Source organism: Podarcis melisellensis (genome assembly GCF_964234715.1).
Source record: "Podarcis melisellensis genome assembly, chromosome: 8".
Classification (NCBI taxonomy): domain Eukaryota; kingdom Metazoa; phylum Chordata; class Lepidosauria; order Squamata; family Lacertidae; genus Podarcis; species Podarcis melisellensis.
The window spans coordinates 4,653,421-4,677,345 of NC_138540.1; the positions used below are offsets into that span (position 1 = coordinate 4,653,421).

Genomic DNA, 23,925 nt, shown 5'->3' on the forward strand with positions numbered 1-23,925 from the left:
AGTGCACACCTGAAAACATCTCACTTAATTTGCTCGTGAGTGTTCCTACCAGGATTAAATGACAGAATCCACTTCCCAATGAGACATTCCCCCCCCCATGCGCAACTACAAGATTTGCTCCTGAATCAAGCACATATATATTTGCAGAAGTATAGAAGTTGAGGCATTCTCTCAATTAGTATAATTGGCCCACCTGCATAGATTAGCCTTCTTTCAAGAATTTGGAGAGGCACATGTCACATCATAGGAACAGTGCTCACTGAACTACAAAGTGCTGTGGTGCTGGCTACAGAGAAGGCAAAAGGAACCTTGACATATTTTGCTACTTACTCGTCTTCAACTGGCTCACACACACAGGAACGCCACTTCACTGCTCTTACTTTGGTGAACAGCAATCAGATATGTGCACATGAAAATCACGTGGCTGGGACAATGCAGAAGTTTTTGAGGGACAACAGTTCTGCGAGAGCCCATTGGCACACAAAGGTTGCCACTTGATATCCTAGCCAGAAGCAACAAACATGCTTCTGGTTAATCCCACCCAATATACTGGCCTGGGACCTACTTCTGGCACTGAGTAAATGTAATGCAATATGGACAAGCGCTATGTAAAAGCTATGTAACTATCTAAGCCAGCCTCCCCCAACCTGGTGTTATCCATATGTTTGGACAACAATACTCACCAGCCCCAGTGAGCACAACCATGTGGTATTGTGTGGGAGCATGACCAGGGTGGCTGGGCCTGATGGGAATTGTAGTCCAAAACATCTAGAGGGCACCAGGTTAGCAAAGGTTGTCTTAGGGCAAGTTGTATCAAGTGAGACCTTCTCCACTCCACTTTCCAAGCATGTCCTATAATATTAATCATATTTAAGGTCACATGAATGGGATGTATTTACTAGATCACAAGAACTTGGTCTCAAGTCATTGCTTGATATCAGACTGGAAGGGAAGGGAAGCTTTTAATGGGCTGACACCATGCAATGGTGGTTGTTTCAACACTACTGGTGGGCCTCTGCTACACACACAGCTGCTAAAAGTCCACCCCCTGCTTTTTTAAAGTGCTTTTTCAACATGCTCTAGGCATTGCTGGCAGGGGCTGATGGAAGGTGTAATGCAAAACATCTGGAAGCCACAAGGCTGAAGAAGGCTGACATGGGCATAGCCAGGATATTTGTTAGGGGGAGCAAGCTTCTGTTGGGGGGGGCAGGCTTTTGTTGGGGGGGAAATGTCAGATTTGTATTGATTTTGGGGGCAGCTGCCCCCTCCTGCCCTCCTTGGCTTCACCCATGAAGGCTGACCTAAGCAAAATGGGTCTATTGAATTAATCTAAAGAGCCCTCAAATTCCAGGCTTTTAAGAAAGAACACATATTTCACAAAAAGGTCTCTAGACCTTTGCCAACAACTCACCCAAGTTTTAATTTGCATGTGTTCAGAAACACACTGCGTTCCTGATGTAAGGACAGGTTCAGCCTGGTTTTGGTACCCAAGCTAGCCAATTCAAGTGACACCTCCCTTCAGCTAATGAACACAAGGCACAAATCGGTTAGGGAAAAAAGCCCCTCTGCAAGCCCCACTGAAAGGAGCACTTCTGTGTCCTTGCACAGTTAACAGCCATATCAATGTCCATGACTTCCAAAACCCAGCACCTCTGCTAGTTGCCTCCCCTTGCCTCACAATAAAGCTGCCCCCACTACAGAAAATCTCCCAAAAGCTGAACACAGCTGTAAATCAAGCAACATGCATTCAGTGTGCTTCAAGAATTAATGCGGCTAAGAGGCCCCCAAGAAATGGATGCCAGAGAAATTCCTCTGCGTCTCTCTCAATAGTCATGTTGTTTCCATTAAGGAAGGAATATATTCTTCTCTTCCAGCAGATCAGGCAACACACACACAGACACACACAGAGAGAGAGAGAGAGAGAGAGAGAGAGAGAGAGAGAGAGAGAGAGAGAGAGAGAGAGAATATATATTGGTGCATTACTGAGACAAAAAAGGATCTCTGGCTAAACCCCAAATCTAGTTTTCACAACCCTCCTCTCATCTTCCCCTCCCCAGTGCCAGAGGATCAAACGTGAGTGAGCTGCAGGGGAAATCTTGCTCACGCACAAGAGCTATGGCGTCACTCTTTTTGCCATTAATGCCTGGAGACGGGTGGCTAAAAATAGCCCTTGTGGAAAAGGCCCTCTTCAAATGCAGCAGCAAGGAAGGGGGAGGAGAGTGCTCTACTTGCTGCTGACATACTAAAACTAAACCAATACAACACTCACCCGCCCCACATCTCCCTTTCAAATAACCAATGTGTTTTGATTGCGGTGGTACCTCCTGCCCACCCTTTCTTCTAAATTTGCTGACTCTAGAGGACACAATTAACTAGGTAGCCTTGCTTGCCAGAATTGGCCGTGCATCATTATTTTCATCTGATATGAAGCATTTTCCTTCTCCCACTTCTTTGTCCCCCAATCTCTCAGCTCCCTTTTCCAGTCACTCTAAAAGCAACAAAATAAATTTAAAAATAGCCAAAGTAATTAAATCCCAGCCAATGCCCAAAAAAGCACACACTTCCATCTTCCAAAATGCTTTTATTAAAATTTGTTTTTTACTAAACACAAACAGCAGGCTGAACATAAAAGTGTATTTCGCCCATTATGTAGCAATAACAGTTGGTCCAGCGTTAAGTCCTCATATTTTCTATTCCCAGTGTGCCGTTCCAAAACCTAAGATTAAATTTGCAAAAAGGAGGCACTTAAAGAGTCTTCTGCATGCAGGCAAGCGGAGGTGGGAGGTGAGAGGTCTGCTTCTACAAATCACTTGTGCAGAGGAGAATCCCACACACTTTCTGGCAGCACCACGACTTGCACAGATTTCCTGCTGCGTCTCCCAAGTAGCCAAATGAATCAACAGGAAAGAAAAGGGAAAGGGAAAGGGAAAGGGAAAAGGAAAAGGAAAAGGAAAAGGAAAGGAACCTGCTTAGAACAAGATAGGTTTTGGTGCCACCATCATTCCAGGGATTGGGGCCACGAAGCAAGAAAATGCTGCTCTCCCTTGTCTTCCAGCTTCTCATCCACAATCTGCAAGCCCTAGGACCATGCTGAGGTTTGCTGACTCACAGGGAGGTGTACACACAGCCTGCAATGTTTGTAAACCTAAAAGCCACGTGCTGGCGGGCGGGCGGGCAAGCAAGCAGACTGCAGCAAGAACCAATTGGTAGTTTTGACTGCCAACCACCGCTGCTTAAGGCCTCAACTCCAGGCAGGTGGGAGGAGGAGGAAGAGGAGAAGGGATACTCTTTCAAATGTCCCAAACACTCTAAAATGAGGCATGCCCATTATCCAAAGTGCTTCTGGAGATTTGACCAGATTTGTGGCCTTAGGAAACCAATGTGGGAGACAATGCCAAGGCGGAAGCTGAAAGCTTCTCCCATTTTAAAAAGGCACCTTCCTTCCTCTCTTGATTTTGCCTTTAATGAAATAGTTATACCATGGATAAAGAAAGGCAAATTCAAGCTGTGGCTCCACAGAGCAATAAATTATTGATGTTTGTAATACTGTACTGTAATATTGTAATACTTTACCCAGGTACATACATAGAAGGAGAAGCCAATAATGTTGTGTAATGTGCTTTAACTACTAGAAATGAGTTCTATAAATGCTAAATATTATCATCTTTTGTCTTCCAGTAGAGGCACAAATACATCAAAGGATAAGTAGGTTAGGTTTACAGGCATAGAGGATTTTGGAGCATGTGTGGGGGGGGGCGGGAGAGCACTGAATGGATCAATTCTCCACATTCCAAAGAACAATAGTAGAAGAAGCCAGCAGAATCTGAGACAGTTCCACTTCAGACTGCAGTAGTGGGTGGGTGGGTGAAGGAATCATGTTTTTCGTAATGCTTCCCACATCAATAAAAAGTTCCTAGAAATATCTGAAAGAAAGCTTTAGAATAGTAGTTTTTCAAAATCAAACAAATGCAATCACGTAATATAGCATACCCTTACTTAACTTCTGCAATTATTATTTTTAGTGCATACTTAAATAACTAACTGCTGTGTGGGAATCCCTTGCAGACAATTGCAGGGCCTGGAGACAGCAGTCAGGGGTTGTGCATCCACAGCAGTGGCCAGAGAAGGAATGACCACTGGGAGGAGCGCAGAGAGAAGTAACGCCGTGGTGTATCAGACACTTGCATCTGCCCTAGCTGCAACAAAACATGTCTCTCCCATATTGGTCTTGAAAGCCACAGCAGGCGCTGTGACTTCGCCCCTAAAGGTGCACTCTTCCATTGTCTTCTGAGACAGACAGATGCCAACAAAGATACTCAAATATATTTTAATGTGACTGCCCCCCCACCTGCTTTCTAACATGGGTCAACACAGAATTCTACTTGTTCAGTCTATCACAGGGATGCAGAACCCTGCAGGTGTTGTTGAGTGACAACTTCCATAATTACAGTGGCACTTCTGGTTAAGAACTTAATTCGTTCTGGAGGTCCATTCTTAACCTGAAACTGTGCATAACCTGAAGCACCACTTTAGCTAATGGGGCCTCCCACTGCTGCCGCGCCGCCGGAGCACAATTTCTGTTCTCATCCTGAAGCAATGTTATTAACCCGAAGTACTATTTCTGGGTTAGCAGAGTCTGTAACCTGAAGTGTCTGTAACCTGAAGCGTCTGCATCCCGAGGTACCACTGTATTTTACGTATTTATAAACTTTCCTTGCCATACCAATAGTATGGAAGATATAATTGTGGTGAACAGCACAATATCAGCAATAAAAATTCCATTCATAAAGGCACTACAAATCACTAGATCAGCTTAATACGAGGGGCGTTCATTAAAGATTTCCCCTGACATACTTCCCGTGGATTGGGACAAATGAAACTGGACACGATTATTAGTCCTTCTCTACATTGCTACGAACAAGTGTCTGTGGAGACCTCGTGTCTATAGAAGTCAGCAGTTTGCGTCGGAAGCCATGACTTGACCTCAGAAATCAGCATTTCATCATCTGGAAAAAGCTTGCCCTTGAAAAATAACTTCATGGTTGGAAAGTCCGATGGTGCGAGATCAGGAGAATAAGGGGGGTGAGGAAGGATTTCATAGCCACAGGACCATGCTTCAGTCTGAGCAACATGCGAGTTGTGAATCGGGGTGTTATCTTGCAGGAGGCGGACACCTTTGGTCAGCATACCACACCTCTCGATTTTGATGACCTTCCGCAATCTCTGCAGCAGTGAAGCATAATATGTCACAGTAATTGTGGTACCCTTTGCCAGGAAATCCATCATCATTACTCCGCGCTGGTCCCAAAAGACCGGGAGCATGACCTTGCTTGCTGACAGTTAGATATGTGCCTACTTTAGAGATGGTGAGGCAGATTTCTTCCATTGTTTGGACTGGGATTTAGTCTCCTGGTCATAATGATGGACCCATGTTTCGTCCTGAGTAATTAATCTGGTGAAGAAGTCATCATGGTTTTTGTGACACATGGCCCAAAGAGCCCATGAGCATGTGACTCATTCCTGCTTCTGGAAAGGCGTCAACAGCCAGGGAACCCACCGTGCGAACACCTTTCCCATGTGCAAATGGTCATGGATTATTTTTTCTACAGAGCCCACACTGATCTTGATATCTGCAGCTAGTTGGCGAATGGTTATGCGGCGATCCTCCAAAATGGCGGCCTCCACTTGCCGGATGGTGTCTTCATCAATGGAGGACTGTGGTCATCCAGAAATGGGAGCCATTCCACCAAAGTCCGACCACACTTGAACTGACGATGACAGTGCTTGACTACATCATACGATGGGGCATCCTCCCCATAAGTCCTTTTCATCTCATCAAACGTCTCCTGTTGTGTCCGCCCTTTCAAGTACAAGAACCTGAAGACCGCTGCATGATGTGCAGACATTACTGCACATTAGCACCCGTAACAGAGAAACTGTTAGGAATTCAGAGCTACAAATTACTACGTTACCTATGGAGAGATGTATGCGCAATTTCATCCTCCTATGATCACCGGAAGTGGGTCAGGGGAAATCTTTAATGAACGCCCCTCGTACATCAACACAACTGAATCACCCTCAGGGAAAGTCTGGGTGAACAAACGAGTCTTCAGTGGGTGTTGAAATGCCAATGCCCACCTGATGTTCATTGGGAGCACATTCCAAAGGGCAGGTGCTACCACACTAAAAGCCCTGGTCTTTGTGGATATAAGGCAAAACCTCATGAGCATACAGCACTACTAATGATCCTCTGCCAAGGATCCCCCACCTAACCATTGGCCATAACTAGCTGGGACATGGTGGTTGTAGTCAACAATATCTAGAGGGTCACAGATTTCCCAGCTGGGCATCACATTTCGATATGGGCTCTCGAAGACTTAGAGATCCATCCAAACATCAGCGTCCAATTCATCTGTGGGACAGGAACAGTCCAAACCCAGGAATCAGAGACAGTAACCAGAAGCAGACTATCACAGGTGACTGAAGAAGATACTGGGGGAAATTCATAGGTTTCATAAAACTTTTCTTATCTCTGCTATAACTTGGCATTCCAACCTTTATTTAAAAAAGAAAAACTCCAGGTTTGCTCCAGACTTCTTCGTTTCCAGCAAATTAGCCTGTTTCTCCACGGAAATATGCTAGTGACCTACTCTGTGAGGTGAGTGGGGCTGAGAGACTTCAGAGAAGTGTGACTGGCCCAAGGTCACCCAGCAGCTGCATGTGGAGGAGCGGGGAATCGAACCTGGTTCACCAGATTACGAGTCCACTGCTCTTAACCACTACACCCCACTGGCTCTCATATGAGATAAGGAAATGCTACTGTCCAACAGAGTTGCACAGGACAATGAACTATGTGTACTATACCAGGAAATTAGCTGAGATTCCTTCATTGCAGGGGGTTAGACTAGATGTCCCTTTGGATTCCTTCCAACCCCACAATTATATGAAATGCAGGATTCTGCGACCTGGAACAGCTTTGTAAATTAACGTTAATATATATGTCTTGTTCTGCATAGTTTATCCTGATCTACTTGCAATGAGAAAAACCTGGAGAGTCTGCACCAGGCACTAACAGTACAACTCCCCACCCCCATCGCTGCTGCACACCACACACACACACCCTTAGGTAGCTTCCGACATCCCACCACGTATGGTCCACAAACTTGATTCAGAAGACGTGCTTTGCAATTTGTGGTGTTTTTTTTAAGAAGGGGACAGGGCTGAGGTTTTCAAGAAGCCATTTTCTGTGCTCAGTATTAATATCATACTCCCTTCTGGGCCAGAGCTGCAGCACCCACAAAGCCCTGATTATAAAAGTACATACTGTACGTACACATATTAAACAGGCCTTGGGGTCTAGCTCCAGGAGACAAGAAGATGCATCTCTCATCTTTCTCTCTCTCTCTCACTCTCTCTCTCTCTCTCTCTCTCTCTTTCTTTCTTTCTTTCTCTCTCTCTCCTCTCCGCCCCCAACTTGTTTCACTTATATTTGTCCTTGATGAGAAACTCTGATAGTTGGCCCTTCAGAGATTATTACTTGTTTGCTGCAGTGTACATAGCTTGCTCTGAGCTGGATTGCAAGAAGGGATGGTTCCTGAAGAATTAAAGGTCTTTTGCAACTTAAAACAAGCCTTTGATCTTTTGAGCACACGCCCACCGCCTCTCCTCCTAACAGCAGCACCTGGACTTATAAGAGCAGTTCATGTCTTTTTGGCTTCCAGCATCTCTGCTTCATCCTGCACAAGCTCCTTGTCTTTGTGTGGCACTTCACACCAGAGCAACTTTCCCCAGCCTAGTGTCCCAACTGATGTTGTTGGACACCAACTCCCATCATCCCCAGTCAGCATGGTCAATGATCAGGGATCATAGGAGTTGTAGTTTCAGTAGGAGAGGATCTATAGCTCAGTGCAGAAATCCTGTTAAATGGGTCTCAGGAGACAATGCCTGCCAAAGGACCCAACCTGGACCTTCAGAGCCATTATCAGAGAGGGAAACCTGGGCAGTACTGACCAATGGTCCAACTAAGTAAGGCAGCTTGATCTATAACCATGCCACCAGCTCAGTTTGTGACATTGCAACACAACAAGTATTTTTAGGAGTCAAAGATGAATGAGCAGGAGGACACCGTCTGAGTCTAAATTATTGCTGCCTCCACACATCAGCAAAGCAATCACAATTAAGACCCTCTCCTGACAGCAAAGTGGAGGAGTCACCTTCGCCTCCTATCTCACTCATTAAGCTAAATTGCATGGGAGTCAAGTATCCACAAAGTGGGATGCAAGGAAGACTGCCAACGGCAAAGAGACATTCCTTTGCCTTTCTTGCCCCTCTGACACCCACGCAGCTCAGCCAGAGACCACAGCCTTCATCAACATCTGAAAATCCCTTACAGCATTACAAAACAGACATAGGAGGCTCAAGGTGTTCAGTCCTGTGGAACCAGCAATTTTCAGCAACACCCTTACACTGCCCCACTTTGTGTTTTGCTTCCTGACAACTGCAAATAAACAACTGAAAATAATTTGTCAAACATATATAAATTTAGAAAAATTTCTCCTGGACTGACCCAATTACACAAGCAACCTAAACAGTTGCTCAGGGCAATTATATATTTTAGGAGCACAAGCAAAACCTCTGAAAGTTCCAGGACCTCTTGCTACATCCCAGAAAATGCTTGGCTCATAAGAGGCACCCAACCCTTGGATCATGAGCAGCATAACCTTGGCTTAGCGCAAGACACTGTACCGAGTATTATGGTCTCCTTTCACAAGAGCATTGGAAAACATGCAATGTTACAAGTATAGGGCTATAAATATGCACTGAGCTACAGCAAGGGAACAGGTCTCAGAAAGGGGTCTTTTAATCCAGACCCAACAGATGAATAATATTATTTCAGAGAAGGGTCGTAACTCAGTGGTAGAGCATCTGCTATGCATGCAAAAGGTCCAGATTCAATCCCCAGCATCTCTAGGTAGGGAAACCCGGGACAATCGCTGCCAGTCACTGGGCGGCTTCCAACAAAATATTAAAATACAATAGTCTATTAAAGATTAAAAGCCTCCCTAAACAGGGCTGGCTTCAGGTGTCTTCTAAAAGTCTGGTAGTTGTTTTTCTCTTTGACATCTGGTGGGAGGGTCCACAGGGTGGGTGCCACTCTGCTTGGTTTCTCGTAACTTGGCTTCTCGCAGTGAGGGAACCGCCAGAATTCCCTCGGCACTGGACCTCAGATGGGGGTGGAGACGCTCCTTCAGGTATACTGGACCGAGCTGTTTAGGGCTTTAAAGGTCGGCACCAACACTTTGAATTGTGCTCGGAAACATACTGGGATGATGGGAATTGTACTGGGATGATTGGAATTGTCGCCTCAAAACATCTGGAGGGCCGAGTTTGAGGTACCCTGGTTTAGTTGAAATCTCCTTTCTTACCATTTGACTCCGTTGGCTCAGGCCCTACCCTCTCGAAGAGGAGAAAACAAGATTGCTGCACGTTCCATAAAACAGACCTTTAGATATGTGAAGAGAGTTATCATATATCCTCTCCGTCTCCTCTTTACCAGGCTAAACATACCCAACTCTCTCAACTGTTCCTCCTAAGTTTCCAGACCCTTGATTATATTGGTCTCCCTCGTCTGCACACATTCCAGTTTGTCAATATCCTTCTAGAACTGGGATGCCCAGAACTGAGCATAAGACTGCATAGGAGAGCTATATTTTTCAGGTTATAACGGCATGCTGTACTGAACAATTGCAGATGGTCATTATAATGTTTGAGACTAATATAGCAATATTTTACACAAATTGCACTGCTATGCTTACATTGAGCTTCTTGAGGAAGGGAGCCTTACAGTGTATAGATCTCCAAGCACAAGGCAGCTATGTATCAAAGTAATTTCAGGTTTTAACTGCAACAGTCCATGAATGTCTTTCAATGTTTTGGACTCACTCCTGCTGCAAAAAGGGAGGGGCACTTGTTATTTCCACGGGACAATGTAAGAGGTAAAGGTAAAGGGACCCCTGACCATTAGGTCCACTTGTGGCTGACTCTGGGGTTGCGGCGCTCATCTCGCTTTATTGGCCGAGAGAGCCGGCGTACAGTTTCTGGGTCATGTGGCCAGCATAACTAAGCTGCTTCTGGCGAACCAGAGCAGCACACAGAAACACCGTTTACCTTCCCGCCGGAGTGGTACCTATTTATCTACTTGCACTTTGACGTGCTTTTGAACTGCTAGGTTGGCAGGAGCAGGGACCGAGCAATGGGAGCTCACCCCGTCACGAGGATTCGAACCGCCGACCTTCTGATTGGCAAGTCCTAGGCTCTGTGGTTTAACCCACAGCGCCACCCACGTAAGAGAAGCAGAAGCAAATGAGCCACCGGGAAGAATGGAAAATTCTCCTATTCCAAATTTCACCCCATCCATATATTCATCAACTAACTCTACTACCCACCAGCCTATGATGTGGGGGTAAAGAGCTTGGCCTGCCCACCAGGGATTTTTTAACGGTGACTGAGACTATAATGAATGTGTTTCATTTTGGACATTTGAAATGCACTCTAAAAATGCCAAGTTGTATTACTGTCAATAGGTTTCAGCTAACTTTGAAATGCCGCAGTCAAACATGCTGGAGTAAGATATAGGATACTTCATTAAATAAAAAAAAAAGTTCGGAGGAATAGACAAACTTTGAATCCCACCCCACGCACATTAATTATACAAAGCCAAGCTCAGAATGCACAAAGGGAGCATTCTAAGGTCCTGCCACACATGGATGGAATTTCTCAGTACTACTCAGTGCTATTTTTCTAGAAAAAGAGGGGCCGGAACTCACCATGAACATGGCCTTTATTCTCTTATAATAGCAAAGGAGCCCACCTGAGAGGTGCCAGAACTGAGCTCCAGTGAGTTCCGGCTGTAAAAAGCGCTAGCACTGCTACTAAAGAGGTGCTGCTTCTGAGTGATGGGCAGGAGACAGGAGGAGGAAAGGGGAATGCCTTCAACTCTACTGTGTTCCAAGCTGCCACAAGCTAACAGGAATCACAATTCTCCATTTCTTAGCTTTTCCTACCATACAAAGATCTTTGTGTTTCCAGAATTCTTTCCATTAGCCTCCCTCCCAACCCCCACATATATGGATGTAATCTGAAAACACAGAATAAGAATCAGATAATGAAATTTTACAGTGGCAAAGAAACACTCAAAATCCACAATAGGGATGTTGAGTTTAATAAGGACCAATTAAAATATCACACAATTGTGAGCAAACCCTTGAGTTATTCAGCACTTCTCAACAGGCAAGATGCTATAAAATGGAGAAAGGAGAGAGAAAAGTTGAGAGTGTTATATGACATGCATGAGAGGGATCCTAAAACCACAAGGAAATGGTAGTCTACCACCTGAAGATGGGAGTTAACTTTGGATGGGCTCCACCCATTAGGCAATGTTCCTGAACGTAGTTCCTATCTGATTTTCTCCATAGCATAGCAGCTAAAAACTAATATCCAGAATTGCTAATATGAAGACAACTACACTGCACTTTCCTTTTTTCACTCTGCCTTCCAAGGGAACCCAATTAGGGTGATGAGGGCCTGAACTAGACCTGAGTAAAAACTGTAATTTATATACTCTCAAAAATGAGAAAACATAACAGCACTAGGTTGTTTCTTACAATCTGCCTCACACCTTGAGCACCTGATTCAATAACATCTGCAAAACTCCCCTGGCATTCTAAGTTCAACACCACTCGCAGCTTCGCCCCCCCCCAAAAAAAATCATCATCATCATTATTAAATTTATATACCACCCTATACCTGGAGGTGATTCACAGAACAAAATCAAAATATAAAACCACAAAATATATAATCAAAATAAAAACCACCCAATAGAATGTCCCCCCCCCCAAAAAAAAGAACTACATTTTAAAAGGGCATAGGATGTCAATCAAATCAACCAAAGACCTGGTTAAAAAGGAACGTTTCTGCCTGGTGCCTAAAGGTGTATGATGAAGGCGAACTTCCATGAGGAGAGCATTCCACAGACGGGGAGCCACTGCAGAGAAGGTCCCTCCTCATGTTGGCTTCCTGTTTTGTTTAACATCCTAACTGATGAAGAGTTCTGAGTAAGCTGAGTATTTGCTTGCTATTCTGCAAGGTTTTAATTGGTTCTAAAGGGCAGTGCCTTACTCTAGATTCTGGACCTGTTAGAAGTGTTGGGGTACCAAACTGGAAGGCTTTATAGATTAGAACAGCACTTGAATTGTGCCAGGAAATGTACAGCAGTCAGTTGTTATATGATCGGACTACTTTCTTCTTTTAAAATTACTATTTTAAAACAAATTGTTGCACAGTACAAAATATAGGATACAGTAACAAAAGCAACAGATCCATAACATAACAGTGTGCATCAGTTGCTCAAAGAAGGGAGTCACGACCGAAGGGTCACATGCAGATACAAAGACCAGTTTGAGAATCCTCTGTAGGAACAATTTAATCAAGAAGGAGAGTCTAGGTAATAGGTCCAGCCGAAAGTTCTTTTGAGTAGTTGGGAGTCTTATGATTTGCTCCAGCAGGCCTGGAACAGATTCATGAGACTCTCCTAATGAAAATACCTATGGAGGGGCCTCAACAGGCTGGTAAGAGGAGCACTAGCGGAGGAAGAGGAGTGGGGGGGGAGCGCACCGCCCCCGGCAGCGCGATCCCAGTGGGGTGCCATTGCGGCTGCCCCCTGCCCACACTGGGCACCACGCTCCCAGGACGTGCACCAGCGCCGCCAGCACCTGCTCTCTGCCCCCCGCCTCGGTGCCAGAGCATGAAGCTCCGCCACTGAAGAGGAGTTCAGGAGCAAGCTGGAGTAGCAGCAGCAGGACAATCTGCGGAGCAGGTGTGCTTTTTCTCCATCTGGCCCTGCTCTTGAAGGTGAGGAGGACACCAGAGGAACACTGCCAGCAGAGGGGCAATGTCCTTTTCCTTGTGGGAATCAGTGTTTCTGGCAATCTCAAAAGGGGTGGCAAAGGGGAGTTCACCCCCGGGGGGATGTCACAAGGACTACCCCATTGACATCTTTCTTGAAAGGTTCCCTCCTCCCTCCCTTTTTCGGATGTTGCAGTTCCAAGGAAAATCTACTGTCTGAGAAGCTGGTGGTCCCACTTGGCAGGAGCCCGGTTATGTGCCTCCAAGAGAGGATATGGATTTCCAGAGGGCCCTGCGAGCTATTCCGGCAGATAATGCTGGCTCTCCAGTTGAAGTCCTGGTTGAAACATGGAATGCGGAAGAGAGCTGAGCAGCAGCTGACACAATTGCTCCTGAGAAAGCTTCCTTGTCTAGCAAAGCTCAGAAAGCTCTTTGGTCTCCCCCAGATCTGAGAGTGATAAACCAGGCTGGGAGACAGATTGAGCTCAGGAAGAGGGGGGAGGGAAATCCCAGTGAAGACAACCAAACACTGGTATGTGTTCATGTTTCATGCCCACTCAGTAGCAATGGAGGTGATGGGGAAACCCTCTTTTCCACCTCCACTGCATCCTCTTTATGCCATCCAGCTTGAACTTTTCCAGATAGTTTGGAGCTCAAAGGAGGCTGAATAGTGCCCACTGTACCATATCTGTAAGATATTTTGAGGATAAAGCTGCTTGCATGTACTAGGGATTGGATCCCACTATTACAGCAAGCATGAGATCTAGAGAAGTATCTCCTCTCTGGTTTTACTTGAATGAATTTCTGCTGGTGAAGCCCAAGGACAAAGTGCAATTCTTGTTCATGCAATTGCTTGTGTGTTGCATCCTTGTGTCTTGTGGCTCATTAAAATCCAGCCAGGAGGTGATGGCTCAATGTCTCCTTGTGGGAGGGAGAGGTCCTAGGCTACCTAAAAGAGGCAGTGACACCCTCCCTGGAAGACTTTAATAACACAGGCAAGTTCCCCCTTCCTTGAACCAGCCAATTTTCTGGATCCATTTCAATTGGGGAAGAGGCCTTGTTTTGGCACAGAGACTGCTTTGGCCACCTTGTACCAGGAGAGGGGCGGGGGAATCTGACCCTGTTGGTTCTCCTTGATCTGTCAGCAGCTTTCCATACCATCAACCATTATATCCTTCAGAAGGGACTATAAAATTTGGGGGTGTGGACACTGCTTTCCACTGGTCCCACTCCTACTTGAATGGGTAGCTCCAGCTGGTAGTGCTGAGGGGATATTGCTCGGCCCCACCGATTCCCCAGTATGATATTCCCCATGTTATTTAACATCTGCATGAAACCACTGAGTGGGGTCATCAAGAGGCTTGGAATGTTCTGTCATCAGTGCACAGACAACACACAGCTATATTTTACCTTTTCATCCTCAGCAAATGAGGTGACTACATTTTTTCTTACGTTACTGGTCAACAAAGAGCAATATAAGAACAGAATTTGCTGCCAAGGAGTGTGGTGGAGTCTCCTTCTTTGGAGGTCTTTAAGCAAAGACTTGACAACCATAGGTCAGGAGTGCTCTGATGGTGTTTCCTGCTTGGCAGGGGGTTGGACTCGATGGCCTTTGTGGTCTCTTCCAACTCTATGATTCTATGAGAACCATCACCACCTCCCCAAAGTGCCCCAGGATAAGTGGTTACAGAGTACTCTAATGTCAGTGCCCATTACATATCAGAACAGATTATAGCTTAAAGTTATACCAACCAACACTTTTGCAGTGTGAAGGAGGTTCCAGCATGTCTTCTTTAGTAAAGGTTCACCAATCCATTGAAAATGTGTCCTTTTGTTTCAAACACCTCACTAATTATAATTTTTTAGTCAGACATTTTTCACAAGTGCTAGCTGGCAGACTTCCTTATACCATGTGGTTATTGCCATTCCCTCCAGAAATTTCCAGTATCTTCAGAATACCAGCCTAGCCACTGGCAATAAGTGGCCAATGAAAGGCAGATTCATATTGTTTCATAAGAAAATATTAAGTAAGTCCTGGGAATTTAGCCATACGGTTTAGTTTCTAACCTTTGCATATTTAAATTGTAAGACACCCTGAGCCTTTCTCTAGAATAAAGTGTCTAGGAAATTTAATAAACCAAACTCAAGGGGGACCTGAGTGTGTAGTGTAAGGACAGCCTGGGAAAGGACAAAACCTTGGTTAACAGGAAATAGAGAAATGCAACCCACATATCACCTGCGGTTGGTAGGATGGCAACTATTGCCACATCTTAGGATGGTTGAGCGACCTTCTATCAGACCAGTCAGAAAAGTCAGCCTCTCCAACTCTCTTTCCCCTCCCTCTCATATCTACCAAGAACACCCAACCGCCACAAGCTGCAATGCTGAGCTTGGTGTTTCATCATCACCATAACTGCCTCCTCTTAGGGATTTTCCCACAAGCAGCTCTCAGATCTGGAGCAGCCCATGAGACCAGATTCTGTTGGGGGCACATGGAACATAAGCTCTTCAGTTGTCAGTATAACAGGAGGCAGAAACTGGCCTTGTCCTGAACAAGCACATGATCAAACTGCTCACCTGCTTTCCCCCTTTTTGATACCTCCCCAAAATTAGGAGAGGGAAAGTTCCTGTTTTGCACCATCGCTACCAAGCGGTCACTTCAAGCCACATCACAGAAAGGTTAAGACAGTCACCATGGTTACATCAGGATGATGTCACACCTGTTTCAAAGAGTCTCGTCTCCTTTGATAATTTTACGAGCTCATACAGAGATCTGGGGAACAGGGAGAGAGAGAAATCATGGCTTGCCTGTCATAAACCTGGGACACCTTTTGGATGCTCTTTGGATGCAAAGGAACTCCAAAGGAACTCCAAGAAAACCAACACATACACACCAACTGTGGATGAGAAGCAAGCCTCAGAAACTGACAACCAGGAGGTGCGTGTGTGTGTATGATTTAGTGTAATATTACACACACACACACACAAAATCAGCTTTCACAGTTGGCCGTACTTCCACTTCCCAATCCCCCTTCAGTGCTTTTGTCTTTTTAAAAGTATACAAAGAAACAGTACCTCCACCGCTGGCTTTCGATCCCGTGTGCTGGTGTCTTTATTGTCCTTTATTTCCACCTGCAGAGGAATTTTTTAAAAAGAATAAGAAAGAAAGAAAACAACAACTATCAAAACTAAATTTTCGAAAGCAGCCGAAGCAAAACAACAACAACGAGGTATCCAGCAAGATGCAAGAGAGCTTTAATTTGCCATGCCTGTGGTGGGTTATTTAAATGTCCATCCTCCATTTACAATAATCCTCTCGGGCGGAGGAGGAGGAGGAAGGGATGGTGTGGGAGGCTTGCATTTATTTTTCTAAAGGTCTTTGAACATAAACATAAGAAAGGAACCCATTTGTTACCTCGCCCCAAACCTTCCTTCTGCAGCTTCCCCCTCTGCTGGCCCGCTTCCCTTTGCTGCCTCCCAGCCAGCGAGCCTCCTCGCAAAAGCCAGCCTTCCTTCAGCCCCAGCGAGCCTCCTCCATCGCTACCAAGCAGCCATCTTGCCTCATTCTCCTTGAAGCGGCGGTACAGACACCCTGGTGCAGTCAGGGGCTTTTCTCCTGCCAGACGCTAGAGTCATTATCATACTGCCGAGCTCCCAGCCCTCTTCCCCCCCTCCCCACCAAACAAGCAGGGTGGACGTGACATGCATGCCCAGGCTTCCGCCTGCCTGCCTGCCTGCCTGCCTCACAGGAGGAGGGGCAGGGCGAGGGGAGGGGTGGGGTGGGGGAAACCCAACCCTCCCAGCAGCAGCAGCAGCAGCCAGAGCAGGAGGGCGGTGAGGGTGGGCAGAGCTTTGCAGCTGCCTCCCCAGAGCTCTCACCTGCCTCACAGAGGCAGCAGTCCAAAGCAAGGAGAAGGAGGAGGAGGGTCACCCAGAGCTGTCACCACTGCTCTACTGACCCAGTGCCACTCCGGCCAAGATCCGTCCACCAGGGATGGAGCTGGGACTCTGCTACTTCCCCTGCATGGACACATTACTGAGGGAAGCAGCTCTCGGAGGAGGAAGTCCACAGCAAGGATGAGGCCATTCACTCACGTGGGCCAATTCTCGCGGAGGAGGAACTGCGCCTGCCAGGGCCAGTTTGGCAAGGAGTAAGGCAGGCATCTCCAAGAATGCCATGAAGGCCTGGCAAGGGCACCACGGCCACGTGTGGCTCTGCACAAAACAAATAACGCTGTGCATTCCCCACCACCACCACAGTTTTTAATATTACAACAGCACGAAAATTTTAATAACAGGTTGAAAAATGCACCCACAAACAAACCACATACAAAGAAAAAAATTCAAAAGATATAAAGTTCAAAGACTTAGTTAGCAATAATTGTTCCTATTAGAACTCTTGAGGAACCATGCAAGGCATGTAATCATGAGAAACAGTGTGGTGTAGTGGTTAGAGTGCTGGACTGGAACCTGGGAGATCAGGATTCAAATCCACACCCGAAACATTACAAAGCCACCCTTTGACTGGGGAAGCAATGTATTCCCCCCCTCCCCCGGCCACAGTGATCAACATATGGCTTCCAATTTTATTGCTGGTTTTTCTTTTCTTTTGCTCACAAATAACATGTCATAGATTTTGCCATCACAGCAAAGATCCCAAACCTTTTCTAGCAATGCTCTGCATTTTTTTAGTGGTCAGAGCGATTCAGCTTCCTGGTCAGGCAGGTCACCCTTTATATTCCCCACACTGCAGGTCTGTATTTCATGTATCAATTCTCCTTTTGTGCAGAAACCATCCTTGCTCCAAAGCAGCCTGCCAAGAACCCCCTCACTCTAACGCAATCATTTTCTTATCAGCAGATTCAGATAAAAGGAAGCACTCTGCTGCCATAAAAGCGTGGTTGCTAGGTTCTTTCACAACTATGCTTTCAGATGCTTTTCTTTTTTTATTATCTTTACATTTATACCTCACCTTTCCTCCAAGGGGCTCAAGGTGGTGTGCATGGTCCTTCCCATTTTATTCTAACAACAACCCTGAGGCAGGTTAGGCTGAGAGCCAGAGATTGGTCCAAGGTCACCCAAGAAGCGGAGTAGGGATTTAAACCCTGGTAAAAAAGCAAGACGCAATCTGTCTAATGAAGAGAAGACATAGCCAGTTTAGGTGGCTTTTAAAAGGGGGGGGTAGAAAACTTCATGGAGAGGGCTATCCAGGATTATCAGCCATGACAGCCTTTACATCCACAGTCTCCAACCTGGTGCCTTCCTGATGTTTTGTACTACAGCTCCTATTAGTTCCAACATCCTACAGCTCCATTGTTTGAAGCTGACAACATCTGGAGGGCCTCTGACTGGGGATGGCTGCCTGAGACAGAGACGGTACATCTGTGAATGCCAGATGCTGGATGAAAACGAACAACTGGCGAAGGCCTTTTTTGGCCCACTTGGGACGAGTCCCAAGAGGTGTGTCACTGACCAGCCATTGCTGTAATCCAAATGCTGAACTAGGTGGATGTTTGGTCCAATTCAGCAGGGCTCTTCAGTTCGCAACAGATTTTCCCCCCTGACAGGTAGGATTTCTAATATACAATTCCTCACATCCAACTCAAAACTGAGCAATCCAACAAAGCTTTTGCTACTCAAGAGTCTGCTGAAAGCTTAAGGTTATATATTTTTTAAAAAATAATATTTATTAACAGTTTAAAGATTACAAAAAGAAGAAAAAGAATTAAACAAAACAATACAAAACATTACAAAAACAAAAACACTACATAAAACATTGAATTAACAAAACAAAACAATTAAAAACACATCCAATAATTTCAATATCTTATCTTTCATTCACTTGTTTCAGCGACCTCCTCACACCTCCCTTTTTGTATTCCACTTCAGTTAACTGTTTCAGCAATTCCTTTCCATCTTCCTCTGTTTTCTGTCCTGTAATTTATCTTAACATATTCTAACCTTATTTTTCTCTTTAATGCATTAACAATCTATTTGTACTTAGTTCCTTATAACATTTCTGCTAAAGCCATATAACTTCATTCCAATATTTTTCTAACATTCATTGATTTTACAGTATTTCTGAAGATAATCTTTAAATTTTTTCCAATCTTCTTCCACAACTCTTCTCCCTGGTCTCGGATTCTGCCAGTCATTTCCGCCAGTTCCATATAGTCCATCAACTTCATCTGCCAGAAAGCTTAAGGTTATAGACTTGATCTAGGTGACAGGGTGTGTGTGGAATGTGAGTCTTCATAGTATCATAGAATCACAGAATTGTAGAGTTGGAAGGAATCCCAAGGGTCATCTAGTCCAACCCCCTGCAATGCAGGAATCTTTTGCCCAATGTGAGGCTTGAACCCACAACCCTGAGATTAAGAGTCCATGCTCTACTGACTAAGCAATCCCAGGGTAAAGGCTATGTTTCCTTAGGCATGTCTTACTTAGGCTGATGGATCACAGTTTGCAGGCAATGTTTGCAGGACTAACATCATTCCTCTCAGAATGGTCTTTGTTGTCTCATTCAAACAAGGAAAAAGGTGTGTCCCTTATTGCAACAGAGGGCCCTACAGGAACACAGCAGACACAGAAGGGTGACACCCAGCTCCCAAACACATTTGCACAATCAACCTTCATAGCTTATTCCTCATGCATAGGAACATCTCAGACAGCCAAGCACATTCATGCAGACATGGAACTGTGCTCTTAAAGAGAAAGCTGCGTGCCCAGTCACATTCTGCTCTACAAGATCTGCACAGACTTGTCCCATCATCTGTAGAAATCCGTCCCAGATTGAAATCAGCTGCCTACATGAAAAGAATTCACTCTGCCGCAATCCAGCACAATTTCTGGAATCAGCAGATGCAAGTAAACTGGTTGCCAGACCTGTTTGTGCACCCCAGAGGCTGAATGCTCCTCATGACTACAGGTGCCGTGCAAGGGGGTGGCGAGCCTTTTCAGCTGGAGGCCCACATTTCCCGTCAGCCATCCCTCCAAGGCTTGCATGCCAGCAGTGGGTGTGGCCAAAGCAAAAGTGGGCATGGCCAGCCCATACCTGAGCCCGCATGCAAGCAAGCACACACACACTACACACTCCCAATCCCAGTTGATAAAGCTGCCTCCAGGAAAGAAGAGAGAAGCCACTGTGAGCCTCTGAGGGAAGAGACATCAGTGATGCTGAAAACACCGGAGATCAGAGTGCGCTGGAAACGCTGCCAAATGAAATGTCCAAAGCCAAAGAAGGCTGAGGAGCGCCAGCAACCAGGAGGTCGTGAGCCTGCCTGATGCCCTGCACTCCTGTCCACTGCTCTCTGCATGACCAGCAGAAGGAGAATGCCTTATGCCAGCTAAGATAATATGGGTAAAGCCACTTGATTTGCATAATGCATACAGGTTGCATAGTTCAGATTTTCTTTTTCCCTTTTTCCTTTGTGATTAAATGAAGCCCAGCCCTGTCAACATGAACAACTATACGTTACTATTGCAGGGCATTGGAGTCTTATAAAGGAAGGAGAAAGACTGACACATGGGGTAAAGAAAACCACACACAACATAATTGGGTGACATTGAACCTGGGTCCAAAACAATTGCAGATTGCTACTTAGGGCAGTCAAGCTCACATAAAAAGTTAACTGGCCTACTTATGCTTCCATATTCCAAGCAGACCCAGACATCACAAGGTCTTCAAAGTCCTGTGCACTATGGAGACCTGCCCACGCCCCCTTCCAGCCTGCAAGAGGTGGGTAGGGTTTCCCCCCTGCCAGCTGTGTCCAACTTTGGAACATCCATAAGCTAAATGCAGCTGCCTCTGCCCCCACCCTGCCTCTAAGCAGGAGAGGAGATGGAGGCTCTGCTCATCACCCTGGCTATAGATCTTCCATCATGACATCCCTTCCAGAGGGATTGTTGAAGACTGGGCAGCATATGTGGTTGCCACCATTTTATCTTCACAACAACCTTGTGAGGCAGGTTAGGATGAGAGGGATCATGCCACCAAGTGCCATCAGGATTTCAATCAGGGTCTCCCCAGGCCTGATCCAAAACTCTTAATCACAGAACATAGTGATTCTTTGTTAGCCATCTAAGCCTCTAAGGCCAAAAAGCAAGAGAAGAGGAATCAGGAAGCACCTCTACTTGTGTGGAAGGAGCCAAAACTTCCTCCAGGCAAAGGACACATTTGCAAGCCTCAGTTACAGATAGGTAGCCGTGTTGGTCTGCCATAGTCAAAACAAAACAAAAAATTTCCAGTAGCACCTTAAAGACCAACTAAGTTAGTTCTTGGTATGAGCTTTCGTGTGCATGCACTGAAGAAGTATCTGAAGAAGTGTGCATGCACACGAAAGCTCATACCAAGAACTAACTTAGTTGGTCTTTAAGGTGCTACTGGAAAGAATTTTTTTGATTTGCAAGCCTGTTCAAGAGCAATTTTCACCAGCAGGAAAGCCAGCAGGTATTAAGCTGGCCAATGAGGAACCCTATAGCTTTCACACTCCTCTGCCATCCTTAGCCTCTCCTTTTCCAGCTTGGTGTCCTACAGAAGTTTTGGAATATAGTCACAGCAACACCACACATTTAAAGCACTCTTACCAGCCATGGAGATTCTTTGGAAATGTAGTTTGTTGGGGATGTCAGAGCTCTGTGAGGCAGCACCTTTAACCAACAGTATGGCATAATGGTTAGAGGGTTGGACTAAGACCTGGAAGACCAGGGTTCAAATCCCCACTTGGCCACAAAGTTCACTGAGTGATGCCACTCACTCTCTCTTTTTTTAAAAAAAAATAATTTTTATTCATTTTTCAGACACATAATAAAAAACAAACAAAACACAAAACAAAGACATACAAAACATTTAAACATGTATAATTTCATAATCTTATTTTCATGCACCTTCTTTCTCCCGACTTCCCCATACCTCCCTTTCACTGAGTGATGCCACTCACTCTCACCTCACAGGGTTGTTGTGGGGCAGGAAGAGAACCATGTAAGCCACCTTGATCTGCATGGAGAAAAAGATGGCATATAAATGCCACAAATAAATAAATTAGAGGAAGCCATGACTATTATGGTGTTTTAAGAGTGTTTTAAATATATGGTATGGATATGACCACATAACTTTCATCAGTCTTGGTGAGCACAGTTCTTGTAGTCAGAAACATCTGGAAGACAACAGGTTAGGAAAGGCTGCCTTAACTTGATTAAAGTTGCCTTCCACTGACAGAGATAATGTGAAGCACTTAACACTCAAGTGGTAAGAGAAAGTGTGAGTATCACTATTACTCTAAAAGTGAACTTAACCACTGGTGGAAAGTTCCCAGTGCAATTATAGCTATGCTATCTGGGGTGGAATATTGGGGAAATGAATCAAAACTAGCTTAAGAACAATTTTTCACTAGAGAGAGGCTTCAGCCACAACCAGTATCTTTGCATTGCAGGGGTTTGGACCAAATGACCCTTTGAGTCTCTCCCAACTCTGCAATTCTATGATCTCAATCAGTTACTGTCTCTGCAATGAACTAGGTAGGTTTCAAAACCACACAAACAACCAAACTTTAGAGCAACTGGACCCACCAAAAACAAAGAACTCAACACTAATGGCTCATACACCCTGTTCCAGACATGAGCTTTACCACTGACCCAACAGCCATCAACTGAAAAGTAATGAAGTCACTTTGGTTGGGGCTGAGTGGCTGCTTAGTCATTAACCAGCACCTCAATGTGGACAGCAGCTGATGTTTAAATGAGAAAGTCTCGCTGCAGTAAAAAGGGAAAGGGTGTGGGGAGAGGACAGGTTTTCAAGGGTCAGTGAGTACTTGCTTCTTGCAGTGAAGATCCCCCACTGCGATCTTTTGAAATAAATAAAAGCCATGGTCATTCACCTTTTCCCCTCTAATCAATAGTGACCTCTAGAACAAAACAGGCCGGGAAGGGGGGGTGAGACCCATTCCTCTTTTCTTTTGCAGAGGTCCATGGCCCCTCCATGCCTCTAACACACAAGCAGCTGAAAATCACCCCTATTCGCTACAGAAACACTGTATGTCTCCTCCCCTTGCATTTAAACAACACCCGTGACAGCCCCACTGAAAGAGCTCTGCTAAAGCCCACCCTTTATAGCCCCAAAGTCCAGCAGAAGACAAAACACAGAGCAAGCACTGTGATGATAAAATGATAGAAGTGCTTTTTTGAGTTACACAGAACTCTTCTGCAGGCATGGACTAAAGCACAACAAATACATAAATCACAGCTGTTACCAGTGTGTCAAGGCTGGCATTTAACCCAACAGTTTTAAGACTAAGGAGCAGATATAACCAGAAGGATACACAGTCACTCCAAAAGAGAGAGCAACAATTTTGGAACAAAGTTGGCTTTCTGTTACAATTTCACCCAACTCATGGTGATGCATATGGCTACCGTAAGAGCCCTGATGGATCAAAACCATGCTCCACCCAGTCCAGCATCTACCATTTCTCACAGTGGCCAACCGGGTGCCCTAATAGGAACTCCACAAGCAGGGTGGAGGCTCTGCTCTGCCCCCACAGTCAGAAGCAGCAATGCTTCTGAATACCCATTGAAGACCCTCCCAAAGTCCCTGTTTTCCAATGACAGACCCGGATTTGCAGAAGCCAACCTGGTTTCTGATTGGATCCCAGAATGTCCCACTTTTCCTTAGGATGTCCCTATTTTCATTGGAGAAATGTTGGAGGGTATGGCATTATCTGACCCCCTGAGCCAAGGAGATAAGTAACTATACAACCTTTAGGAGACATCTGAAGGCAGCCCCACATATAGGGAAGCTTTTTTAATGTTTAATGTTTTATTCTGTTTTTATATACATTGGAGGGACGCGGGTAGCACTGTGGGTTAAACCACAGAGCCTAGGGCTTGCCAATCGGAAGGTTGGCGGTTCGAATCCCCACGATGGGGTGAGCTCCCGTTGCTCGGTCCCTCCCGTTGCCCACCTAGCCGTTCAAAAGCACATCAAAGTGCAAGTAGATAAATAGGTACCGCTCCAGCAGGAAGGTAAAC

The 23,925-nt window shown here is 45.5% G+C and overlaps 1 protein-coding gene across 5 annotated transcripts in view; it reads right to left on the reverse strand.

Annotated features, from left to right (window-relative positions):
• Window positions 1–23,925, reverse strand: part of TET3 (tet methylcytosine dioxygenase 3) — a 104,507-nt gene that overhangs the window by 62,456 nt on the left and 18,126 nt on the right. The window contains exons 1-2 of one of the 5 annotated variants that reach the window (XM_081921252.1): window positions 16,863–16,952; window positions 15,979–16,035 (exon numbers count right to left, since the gene is read on the reverse strand). The exons of 1 other annotated variant lie outside the window; for it this stretch is intronic. In XM_081921252.1, the coding sequence (XP_081777378.1) occupies window positions 15,979–16,035; window positions 16,863–16,937 (132 nt within the window). In that variant the 5' untranslated portion in view covers window positions 16,938–16,952. 3 more of the 5 variants (XM_081921253.1, XM_081921254.1, XM_081921250.1) reach the window with 3 other exon arrangements.